The sequence below is a fragment of the Neolamprologus brichardi genome, chromosome 7 (genome assembly GCF_056152115.1).
Source record: "Neolamprologus brichardi isolate AB-2024 chromosome 7, ASM5615211v1, whole genome shotgun sequence".
NCBI classification, from domain to species: Eukaryota; Metazoa; Chordata; class Actinopteri; order Cichliformes; family Cichlidae; genus Neolamprologus; species Neolamprologus brichardi.
The window spans coordinates 4,736,602-4,749,828 of NC_142110.1; the positions used below are offsets into that span (position 1 = coordinate 4,736,602).

The following is a 13,227-nucleotide window of genomic DNA, read 5'->3' on the forward strand; positions in this document are numbered from 1 at the left end:
ATTCTAAATCCAGTAGGAACAAAAGTAATAGCTGTGATATGTCTGTCTAAGATGGACAGAGAGACATAATATGCATGCATCAGGTGAAAGAAAAACTGCAAAAATAGGCTTTTTACCAGTAGGTAAAATAGGATCAGTGGAGTTGAGTTACATAGACCAACATGAATCTGTTCAATTTCTAATTCAATTTAAAAAAGGAAACATTAATAATGAGCAGAAACCTGTAATTGTTCAAGACAATCACGGTTTTCCCACCCATATATATATGTTCTAATTATGTTTTACTGTTTTAAAATTAATTTGGTCAAGTTGCACTTTTGTACTTTAATATGCTCTGACGGGGGAGGTATGTATTACTTGGAATAGCGTGTCCACAAACCCAATTACACTGACTGAGAGAGAAAAACACTATATATACCATAAATAGATAATAAATGCACGCCTATCATTAGCTAAAATTACATTAATACTGCATATAAACCACTGGTAGGAATTGTTTTGAGCGGAACCGAGAGTCTGTGTGTTGTTTCCAGACGGTCGAAGGAAGCTTCGTCCGACCTTGTTTTGCATTCGTGTGGGAAGCAGCAAGGATCGTGTTATCTGTTTTGTTTTGACCTTGTTAACTTGATTGTTGCACCATTGTGAGGTTTTGAAGAGTCACGCTTTACAAATAACAGGCTACAACTGTTAGCTTCAACGAGAAATAGTAAAAGCCTCTCCAAAAATGCAGTTATGAGGCTAATGGGACTGAAAGCCTCGCTAACATTAGTCTAGCTGCTTTTATCTCTGCTTTGTTATAATGTCAGCAGCGCTTTTAATGCCCCTGCAATGCAGCCGCCATGGTAAACTTATTTACAAAGTGTTTACGCAGACACAAGGACACAGATACCTCTCAAATGTCTATCCATCTGCTGAGCACATCAGGAAGTTTATTATAGAAAACACGGAGATAACAGGAGAGCAGAGCCTGACTCCTGAGATCAGGCTGAGGTTATTCACCCCCCGATGCAGATTCTGGCGAGAGAGACCGGAGCTATGGCCCTTTGATGACCCCTACTGGGCTATATACTGGCCAGGGGGACAGGCACTGTCGAGGTAAGATGACAACCATGGCTAACCGGTCACTTTATTAGGTACACGTCTTAAACTGCTCCTTAACACAGATATCTAATAATTCATTCACATGGCTGCAACTCAGAGCATTTAGGCATGTAGACGTGGTCAAGACGACCTGCTGAAGTTCAAACCAAGCTTCATGGGCCTTCCGCATACCTCTACAGATGTTACCTGACATGTTTTATATCTATATGTTTTCCTCTACGTTGGTGTCAGCTTTAACCCAACACCTTACAGTTTCTGTGCCATCGCCAGCACAGAAACACCATCCTACCATAACCGCCACCCATTCCTAAGGCAGGTTCTCTCTGATTGTGATCTGTATTAGTGTTAGTGTGTACCACTCTACCTTCAACGCCCAACCCTTCACACCATGGCGTTAAATACTTGCAATTTTCTAATAACGAGTGTACCAACTCTATTATAACCATACATTGAAATTCATGTTAAAAAGAAACTTTATTAAAATTTTTGTTTCTAACAGAACAGAATAAACTTTCTGGCATATGCAGAAGAGCATTGCTGAACACTCAGCGGCAGAAGACCACACCAGGTGGCACTCCTGTCAGATGAGTATTGTTACTGTCCGTCCTTTATACCCACCGTGTCACAAATCATCTCAAACTGGCTTCTTGAACATTGAGTGCTCTCAAATGGCCTGCACAGTCACAGCGTTAATCCAGTGGAGTATCTTTGGGATGTGACACGTGTCCCGAATTAATAATAATAATAATAAATTTTATTTATGAGCGCCTTTCAAGTCACCCAAGGACACTTTACAATAGGATAAAACACTTAGTAAAACAATGGCAGAATAAGAACAATAAAATAAAAGCACAAGATAAAATTAACAAACAGTGGATTCACAGTGAATATGCAGATTTGAACAGATGAGTTTTGAGTTGGGATTTAAACTGTGGGAGAGAACCAATGTTTCTTATTTCTGGGGGCAGAGAGTTCCACAGCCTGGGAGCAGAGCAGCTGAAAGCTCTGCTTCCCATGGTGGTGAGGCGAAAGGAAGGTACAGCAAGCTGGATAGAGGAAGAAGAACGAAGTGAATGGGCAGAACAGGTGGTGGTTAACAGGTCAGAAAGGTAAGGAGGAGCGAGGTTATGAATGGCCTTGAAGGTGAGCAGAAGAAGTTTGAAAATTATCCGGAATTTCACAGGGAGCCAGTGAAGTTCCTGAAGAACAGGGGTGATGTGCTGGTAGGAGGGGGTTCTGGTGATAATGCGAGCAGCAGAGTTCTGAACCAGTTGAAGCTTATGGAGGGATTTTTGGGGGAGACCATGCAAAAGAGAATTGCAGTAGTCAATACGGGAGGTAACAAGACTGTAGACAAGAATGGACGTAGACTGGGTGGAAAGAGAAGGAAGCGATCTGTTAATGTTGTGTAGATGGAAGTAGGCAGAACGGGTGAGATTATTGATGTGAGATTTATAGAAAAGTGAACTGTCTAGGATGACACCAAGGCTCTTAACCTGAGGAGAAGGGAAAACTGTGGAGTTATTGATGGTGAGTGAGAAATGGTTTGCCTTCAAAAGGTTGGATTTGGTGCCAATAAGGAGGATCTCAGTTTTATCCTCATTGAGTGTCAATGGAAAATTGTACTTAGTAGTCAGTATAATCTTTTAATGATATAAGTTTGGTTATGGTAGAATGCTGCATGTAACCATTTGTGTTTAGAAGTATATAGTTGGTGGCATATTGAAAGGATGTCTCATCCTAGGAAGTCTGTAACATTCCAGGGTGTTCTGGCTTTCACCCCCACATCCTAGGAGCATGGGAAAAGGTCGTACCTTGTTTTATTGTTTTACGGTAGGATTAACGTAGCTATATCTGTTTTAGTCTAAGTGCCTTTTGTTTAGATGAACTGTTGGACTTTCCAGACCAGCAGTTTAGGGAAGTCGTTTATGGGGTCACTCTCTGACCCCACACACACACACACACACACACCTCCACATTTCAATGTATGGAACAAACGCTCACTGAAGTGTATAAATAAAAGACGAGGGCAGTCCTCAGGGCCAGTCTCTGAGACTCACACTTGAGGGTGAGTTCTGAGAGCTGCCCTTGCTAGCAAGTAAATCTGTGTGTTTCTATTCTCTGACTCTCTACTGAAGAAGTGTTTTAGAATATATCTCTTAACATTGAGCTTTAGAAAACTAGAGGTAAACCAGGATTTTAACTCGGATAGACCTTCTGAATGTCTAGCATTCTAAATATTGAGGATAAGAACAAACCAACACTGGCCCAGAAGAGTGCAGTCAAACAATGATTTTATTGAACACACGCGTGGGAAGATGTACACTGCAACACAGCATTGATCTTCACCCAAAAATACACTTCAGAATGCTTTTAAGATATCAGGGTTCCGCCCCTTCATGCGTTAACAAGAATATGACATGCATCAGTTACAGTAAATGGTCAATTTAAAAAGCTAAAAACAGACAAAGAAGTTCCTCTTTCTATCACATTCTTCCATACATGGCAATTTGTTTCACCCTCCAGATGGTCCATGAGGGTTTGCAACCTTCTCGACTCTTCTTCTGTCACCTGTTACTAGGCAAACTCAAATGCAGTTAGAAGCTAAATGAATTCCAGGCCTTTGGCTTGGCCTTTCTTTAAAATCATTTGTGTTTGTAAACGTGTATGCTTTTTAACCTTCTGTTGCTCCAAGTCACTTACACCATGGATCGTCGGGACATCGCGCCAAACGAAGCTTAAGACCTTTAAATAGACTGAGCATCAACTCTTTCATGAGCACAACCTGCAATGTGTGTATAAAATGATTATAGCCGCACCTTTAATATAAGTTTTAATCTAACGCCAGTAGCTTTTAATGAACGTTTTAATGCAATGATAATGATGAAAGCTATGTGTAGCAGTAAAATATTTTCTTTATTCCCACACACGTCATGTGTTTGCAGCTGACAAATCTACAGCGACTTTATGATACTGTCATCACAATATAGACTACAAAGAAGGTGCACCTATTAAAGCACTAGCTAGTGTAGTTTTTGATGTCCAGCAATTTCTGATAACAAATCGTTTGTTTTTCTTTAATGACTTCCTATTAAAGGTATATCTTAGATAACCCTGAGGTGTGCCGGAATCAGACAGTCCTGGATCTGGGGAGCGGCTGTGGAGCCTCAGCCATTGCTGCAACACTGCGTGGTGCTGCTCACGTAGTAGCTAATGACGTTGACACTGGTACGCATTTGTGTGTATTTATTTATGTGTTCACATAATCTGTTATTGTTGCTGAATGTTTCTGAACTGTTAAATAAAAAAGCAGGAATTATGAGAAAGTAGGTTTGTTGTTAAAATGGTTCACATGTGCATTATTTACGCTTTGCAAGGACATACACTTTATCCCTCTAGACATCCACATGTATGACCAATTTCAAAAGTCATTCTGACTCTAGATTATTTTAAATTATGATTTATGTCCAGTTTTGCATTTTTGCTGTAGCTTTTTGCATAATCTGAAAGAAATTAATACTTTTTCCTGTGTGTTGTTTAGAATTATTGGTGGTGATACATTTGCACTACTACTGGCATTTAAAGTAAAAAAAAAAGGCTAATAGATGATGCCAAAAAGGAGGATAACATTAACAAAATAGTTATTTTTAAATACTATTGAAGCTGTTATAGTATTTTACCATATCTTGCAGTAGAAACCTTAAATCTACTGGTTTGTGTTACAGTTGCAGCTGTTGCGACCCAAATGAACTGTGAGCTGAACGGGCTGGAGCCACCTGTTTGTCTGACCACAAACATGATTGGTTCAGAACCCGACGCCTTCAGCCTGATCCTCTTAGGTGACATGTTCTACGATGAGGCCCTCTCCACTCACCTTCACAGCTGGTTGGACAGCTGTGTCAGAGTCCATGGCACTAAAGTACTTATCGGAGATCCCGGCAGAGCCCAATTTGAGAGTCACAGCATCCGACAGCTGTTGCATCAGCTAGCCCAGTTTGAGCTGCCTGAGTCTGTTAGAGAGGAGAACTATGGTCTAACTTTCAGCACTGTTTGGTGCTACCGTCCTGAACTGTAACGAATAAATCGTAGCATCTGTGATGTATTAATCTCTGCCTAATTATTGTATCAAAAATACTCCCCTGTAGGGCTGGGCTATATCATACCGGTTACGATAATACCGGTGTAATGTTGGGCAATGATAAGAAAATGAAATATGGCGATAGAATATGGGTAAAACCCGCATGCGCAGTGCCTTTGTTTACATACGCACATGGCTGCGACGGAGAATGAGAAGGGCGAAAGCGGATCGTTGAATGAAAAGGATGAACCAGAATTGGTTTGTAAAAATGCTGCAACTTCAGTGGTGTGGAACTGGTTTAGCTTTCGTCCGTCAGATACACAACAAAGCACTATTTTTGGTAGAGCATGCTAGCGGGCCGTCGTTATTACCGTGTTGTTTGGAATATACGGCACACTTAAAGTCAATCCTTTGATTTTTATGAAAATCGACAGAGCCCCTTATAATCCCGTGTGCCTTATGTATGAACTCTGGTTGTGTTTACTGACCTCGAAACGATTTTATGTGCACGGTGCTCGAAAATCTGTCAAATGTTTCTGTACGACTTTGCTAAGCTACGAAGCCGCACCGCTTGATGGATTGTCGGAGCATTACAGCTACCGTAGGGAGGAGCCTCGCGGAGTGATCGGTACTGTGCTTCATAATATTACCGTATTGTGTGACTATAACCTCTTTTTAAGTTTTGTGGATATTATACATGGTTATGCTGAGGATATGTCGGCCAATTTCTACTGGAAATGCCTTTTGGTTAAACTGTCAGCAAGGATTTGCATTTGCACTGCAAATTTTTTATATAACTTCAATGCACTTAAAAAGCTGCTTGTGTAAGTGCAAAATACATTGATTTTTTTTTTTGCACTAATAAAGTTGAGGAGTTGTAAAGTATTTTGTCTAGTGTCAATTATATCGTCAGTTATATCGTTATCGCAAATTTTCAAATGTATATCGTGATAAATATTTTTGGTCATATCGCCCTGCTCTACTCCCCTAAATTGAAATGTGAAGATGTTTTGTGACTTCTACGCCGTTACTGTTTACTCTGGGTCATGAAAAGTCTTCATTGAAAAGAATAAACAGAAGTGGAAGGGAATACAAGCTTAAAGTTATTCATAATTTTAGTGTGTTGTTAACTTGATCACAATTTTTAAATGCATGTAACTTACACACTGCATATTAGTGCTATTCACAAACATTTGCAGAGAACTCTCATGAATATATTGGTAAATCAACAAGAAACACTGAGAAATATGACTCTTGAAATATTTGACCTGTATAAAGTATTATGGCCATCACACTATCTTTTTCAACTGTTTAATAACTCGTGTCTTAAATGTATTTCACATCGTTCACTTTTGAGTCACAAACTTTAGAAACATTCTGGGCCATTCATACAACCTGGAAAGTTTGGCTTAAAATTATTGACCAATTTAAACACTGGGTGGTGAACAGAAGATGGCAAAAGACAATAAATACAAAAAAAGAGAAAAAAACAACAACTTGGTACCAAACTCTTGAACCTTAATGTCAGAGTACATAGTGTGCATTATTATTACTATTATTATGTAGGCATTAGTAAATACTAACTTAATAAAGATGTGCCACGCTTAATTTCATAAGAAGCATGAAGATACAGTGATCTTTATCCAGAAGTGGGAATTATGTTTGTGGCTAAACCATTATACATAAAAACATCAAAAATCTTAGTGTGTGAGGCTGTGGCAGTAAAGGGTCGTAGATTTGACTTCTTAGGGTTGTGTAAGTGGTTGAGCATATGATTTCTGCTTACAACTTAGAATCTCAGTTCTGAATGAAATTCAAAATGTTTTTTATAACTATGGTTAATGTATAGTTTGACTTCTAAGGTACACACAACACAACAAGACATAGAAGAGGGGATAGTTTACTACACATCATAAAAACACAAACATTAATCTCCAATCTTCCAACTGTATCTTTCTGTTCTGACTTTAGAGTCTTTGTTTGTTTATTGAGACGCACTTTGAGAATCACACTGTTGTGGTAGTGTGGGAGAAAAGGGTAAGGTGTGTGTTGGGTCTGTCTAGCACAGCCCACCGCTGGAATGAGACAATTTAACTACACAGCAGAAGCACTAAACACCAAGTAGGCAAAGTTCTTTATGTTACTGATGCATGAGGGAGAGAACCACAACAAGCGCCGTTCCTTCGCTTGACCCCAGTCGCTCTCGTCCGCTCCCCCGTAACACTGCTCTTTTATTGAGGTTACATGAATATACATAGGTTCATTAACATATGACGTGTGTAAGTGTGTGTGTGTGTGTGTGTGTGTGGGGGGGGGGGGGGGGGGGGGCAGAGTGTGACCCCATGAAGGCTCCCTAAAGCTGGTGCCAGGAGTCTAGCGGCCCATCTAAACAAAAGGCTCTCACACTCAAACAGATATACGTGTGTTTGCTATACCATATATAAGCAAGAGAACATACGACCTCTCCTAGGAGGTGTGTGATCTATGCCAAAACACTCTGTAGAGGAGTGAACGCACCCCCCTCTTCATGCTACACAGAGTTGTTACAGACTTCCTAGGATGAGACATTCTTTCAATCTACAAACGATTATATACTTCTAAGCATATATGAGTAAATATTTGGTAAATGGTATAGCGCTTTTCTAGTCCTTAAGGACCCCAAAGCGCTTCACACTACATTCAGTCATTCACCCATTCACACACACATTCACACACTGGCGATGGCAAGCTACGTTGTAGCCACTGACCACCACCAGTAGGCAAACATGGGGTTAGTATCTTGGCCAAGGATATTTGGCATGCACACTTTTTTCAGTGTGAATTTATACAAACAGGAGTTACTTTTGCAAATGCAGGATCAAATTTTAAATAGTGCTTTTTACACACTCAAACTGAAACGGTAGATTGTGTGTTTTTAACGACTGCACTTCTTTTCTTTTTCTCTCACCGTTCGGTTCTCCGTTTTGTGTGTGTGCATGCGTGGGTGTGTATGCAGTCGGGGAGTCGGAAAAGAAAGTTGGGGTGTCCAATTTCCTTTTTGGGTGCCTTCTTGTGAGGGTTGTCTGTTTTCCACATTCTCCGACGGTAAAATACGACTTAGAGGAGGCTATTTGTTTTACTTTATGGGCAATAGTTGTCTGCGCTTGTTCTTGCTCATGACATAACTCGACTCCTGTTGTAAACTTGACTCTGAGAAAAGAACTCTTTCCCATAGAGGGGGGTGCTATAAAAAACTTATTTGAATATGAGATTTTTTCCCACTAAGGGTTATTTTACGGGAGATGAGGCCTGTATGAAATTATTTTCTGGGTTAAAAGCAATAAGAAAAACCGATATCTGTTGTCTGACTCCTTCTTCATGTGTGCAAAACAAAGCCTCTGCTCTGTCTCTCTATACAGCACTGACTCAACAGAAATCTGCTGCCTCACCCCCATGCCTCACTAACCCCTCCCTCTCTGATCCCCCCAGAAACCATACCCCTCCCCTCATGCTTATGGAACATATTACACACTTCCGGAGTATTTCTGGTAGGGTCAAAAGGTCTAGGCTGAGGCCTTCAATCATAAATATGTCGTATTTGAAGACGTAGCCCCACTTTCCACACCCCTCAAAAGGTAGAGGCCATTCTCCCTCCAGATACCGGCTCGGAACATAAAGACGCTCTTATTTTTCCCTTCTTTCCACGGAGCATCGGTTGCTTCTGATCTGTTACTGTAGACGATGACGGGGGTGTCACTAAGCACCGATGAGGACCAGTCGCCGCTGCTGCCTCCCATGGGAGAGCAGATCTCTTCCCCATCCAAGTACAGAGGAACGCAGGGCTGCAGAATGAAAGGCTCCATGTTGTCTGTGCATAGAAAAGTGCTGGCCCTCCCTGTTTTTATTCTCCTCCCTCCACAGACCCCCCTCCCTCTAAGGGAGAAAACAATTTTTTCACACAGGACGTGATGAGTCACACATATGGAATCCAATACACACTTCTGGAGTTAGAAACAATGCAGCAAAGTTGGGTAGTCGCTTAACTAACCGTAGAAAATCTGCTTATAAAAGAAACACACACACACAATTTGCCATTTCAGCTCGATTGTCTGACAACAAAAGTCTTTCTTTAGTGTCAGTGCAAAAAGACAAAGTAATTCCTGTTTGTATGAATTTACCATGAAAAACCAAAATGCGCACAATGGCTGATAAACCTAATTAAAACGCACCCGCTAGGAGAAGACAGAGCGTGCGCAGTGGGACTGCATGGCCCGGAAGTGCCCCTTTTCGGATGAGTGAACGCGCGTGCATGAGAGTGCATGAGCGCGTGCTCGTACGTGCAAAAAGTTCCAGTTTTTAAGCTCGGCAATGGGGGTGTGGAAAGAACTTTTCCTGGCAGCTGACTTTCCTGAGGATGCCACTGACGTAAATGCTGACATTGGTGAGCTGTTGTTTCTTTGATTAGCACACAGAACAGTTATCCTTCTTGTCTTTTGGGTCTACTCAAACATTTTGTCGATGCAGATGCATTGAAATGTGTTTTTGTTGATGATGATAATTCAACTTTATTAAAAACAAATAATTTTTTGCAGGCTGGGACAGCCTGTGACCTCTGACCAGTGACCTCTCAGCAATTCTATTGCTATTACATCTGATTCCACCATCTGGTCAGGGTCGGAAGAGACCAGGAAAGGTGTCAGCTTCTCAAGCAGAAAGGCGTCTGCTTGAGAAGAAGGTTTGTGTTTCTTTTCTATTTTTATGTTATGAATTACCAATTTAAGAAACACTTGATTCTTCTTGCCTGTCTGTATTTGTCTTTTCACAAATATTCAAGAGCACCTTGATGCCATCACTACCAGCACTCAACCCTATCTACTGGCTGTTGGGGTGAAAAAGAATGACATCCACGGTTCTTCATTATTCTTGACAAGAATGCCATACCATGCAAGTCTACCTCTTCACTTGGTGCTTTTGATGAACTGTTTAAAGCACATTTTGTGTTTGGCACATCTTACAACACTATGCTTCACAACATGAACACATTCATCCAAACCATAAGTTTTAGAAAACATTTAAATACCAAACACCTTAACTATTTTGACCAACAGGCTGACACTAATGTTAATCTACTGCCTGATGTGGCAGTTAAAGAAGTTAGCACTACAGGGGAGGTGATGTCAACTAATGTAGAAGAAACACCCACAACATCTGAAAAGTTGAAAAGGTCAAATAAGAGCACTTTGGATATGTGTGCCTCTGCTGTTGCACAGCTCAGCTGGATTAAGCCAATCTACTGTGAATAGTTTGGTCTCCTCAATGGAGTATGTGTTTTTTGAGATTCATACTCAGGCTACAGATGCAGCCTTACAGAGCGTACCTTCACAGTACACTACAAGTAAAAATAAATATAATAGTAATAAAATAAAGCATTGGGAGTCTTTTAGCCTGGAAACATTAGCTTTAGGACCAGTGACAGAGGATTTCTTTAAATCACCCCGTAGTTCTTCAGCTAAGACACCTGAGTTAGAAAACACAAACACTGCAGTTGTCTTTCACTCGCGAGGGCAGTCATGGACGCACGACCTGCGCCTCATCACTGTCTGCGTTCTTTATTTATACTTTTCTGTGTGTCTGTGTGTGTGTGTGTGTACAAAAATAACAACGTCACTCAGAGCAACGGGTTCTTCCCTTTTCTACATCTGCATGTTCTCGGAAAGAGCTGAGGTTTCTCTTCTCTACATCTGTCTGTTCTCTAAAAACAGGAAGCGGTTAGTAGCTGAATAAGTTCATCACAAAAGTTATTAGGTGAAAAGTCACGTAGACATTAGGGGTGCAATATCTCATATAACTTACATATTACTTGTACAAGTAACGCATTACTGTAATCTGATTACTTTTTTCAAGTAACGAGTAAAGTAAGGGATTACTGTTGCAAAAACGGTAATTAGATTACCGTTACTTTCCCGTAGGAACGCTGCGTTACTAAAACCGTGATTTTTTTGAGAGAATGTCTCATGACAGTGACGTAAGCAAGTGCGACATTCGTGAAAACAGCTGTGTACAGAGCAACAATGGATAATATATCGAGTGCGGGAGAGAGTATGAGCATGCAGCGTTTAAAGCGTGGAAGTACTGACCTTACTTTGAGTTTATTCCATAAAAAGTGACAAAAACATTAGTGTCCGTTGTGCGTGGGAAGAAAACTTCTTTTTACCGCAAAAAAAACCCCTAAACAAGCACCGAGTGCGCAACGACGTAATGGGAAACTCACAGAGAAACTCGCGGATTCTTCCACTGACCGCTGCGGCACACCTGCACCAGGGTAAACCTCCGCCTACCCCACTCCTGCTTTACAGGTGAAAATAGAGCAACAGGACCGCTGAGTCTTTGACTTTATTTATTTTCTGCTGTGTTTTACTTGAATCTATTTGAAAGAGTGAGTGTAAACACAAAAAAATATTTTATTTTATGTGCTGGAATGTGCAGAAAATAGGTTTAAATGTTAAACTAATTTCTTCAAGTCAGAGAATGTTGCATATAATTTAATTTTTGCTTGATGCATAAAGTTAAAAGATTAAAACTAATAAAACAAGTTTTAAAAAGAGACTTTTCCATTTGATTACATTTTGTTTGATGGATTATGTAGAAAAAGTAGAATTGGGCTGACAGATCTATCGCTTTATCACCTATTCAGGTTGTAAATCATGTTTTTAAAAAGTAACTAAGTAATTAATTACTTTTGAAAATAAGTAATCAGTAAAGTAATGGGATTACTTTTTTGGGGAAGTAATCAGTAATTAGTTACTGATTATGTTTTTCAAGTAACTTGACCAACACTGCTCACGACCACAGTGAGCTGCTCCAAGATGTAATCCAATTTGTGCTCAGAGGTGTTATTCCGAGCGAGCCCTTCCAAGATGTAATCCAGTCTGCACTCAGAGATCTTATTCTGAGTATTCACGGCAGCCGTCAGCCTCTCCAAGATCTTATCCGTGCTGCACTCAATGAGCCCATTTTGAGAAACTCACGCCTCTTCCCATCGTTTCAATCCCAGCGGGCAGCCTTGTGGGGGTTTGAACAGCGGGTTCCGCTTCCTTAATTCTTCGATAAGTCAGGGCCAAGCCAGCTCCGATCAGCAAGAACCCTGTTACCATGGTTCCGAATAGGTCGATATCTTCAGCACTCAGGCTCACCCAAGCCCAAACTTCTCGTTGAGAAAGGGGTGTCAATTGCATTTAGGGACCAATTGATCCAATCCATAATTCCTCTTTTAGGTTTTAGAGAACAGACTGTGAGAGAGCGTTCCAGGGAAAAGTAAAAAAAAACATGAGACTAGACAAGGACATAAGAGGCAAAGCAGGGAAGCTGAGGGAGAGGAGGAGGAGGAGAAAAGTGCGACTGCCTTCGTCAAGAGCAAGAGCAGAAAAAAAAAGAAGCCACAGCCTGTGGGCATTGTATGCAATGAGTATGTTATGATACCATTGAGATAGAGCTTTTGTGAGATGTTTGTGTGATGCTATAAAAGAGGCGCTGCCCTATCCAGAGTGCAGAGCACTCATGACTGTGTTGTGGAAGTTTCCCACTTAAATAAAGCCTGCAGACGAGCGGTGAGCGGTAGCTAACATTCTTTAATCCAAGCACACAAAGACAACATACAAACAAGCTTGATGAAGTCCCCCATGACCGCGGGACAGACGGTCAGCAGAGTTCTCACTGAGCCTAGCATGGCTCTCAGTTAAATACCTTCTCCAGGAACAAAGGCAGTACACAGCTGTTTCACACCTTAAGGTTCACACTCCCTTGCTACTTCCCAGAGTCCTCGAAGAGACAAAAGACTGGTCCTCTGGAGTTCCTGTTTCCCCCAACATCCTTACTACACCCCCTACCATTTGTCTTAAGTATGAGTTTCAGACCTGTTAAAATCCAGTGGCACCGAGGCATTACAATAACGTGATTAATACCTAAGTGAAAGAAATTCCTATACAATCGCATAACCATCAGTGTTGACTGTCTGTGTATTTCTCCCACGCCTGGTAATAAAGGTACTGACTACAGTTGACCGTGTCTGC

At 40.9% G+C, this 13,227-nt stretch overlaps 1 protein-coding gene across 1 annotated transcript; it reads left to right on the forward strand.

Annotated features, from left to right (window-relative positions):
- The first annotated feature begins 549 nt into the window (after window positions 1-549).
- etfbkmt (electron transfer flavoprotein subunit beta lysine methyltransferase) lies at window positions 550-5,858 on the forward strand. Its single transcript, XM_006795819.3, has 3 exons — window positions 550-1,095; window positions 4,199-4,329; window positions 4,827-5,858. The coding sequence occupies exons 1-3, from the start codon at window positions 800-802 to the stop codon at window positions 5,174-5,176; spliced, it is 777 nt and encodes a 258-aa protein (XP_006795882.2). The 5' UTR covers window positions 550-799; the 3' UTR covers window positions 5,177-5,858.
- The last annotated feature ends 7,369 nt before the right edge of the window (window positions 5,859-13,227 follow it).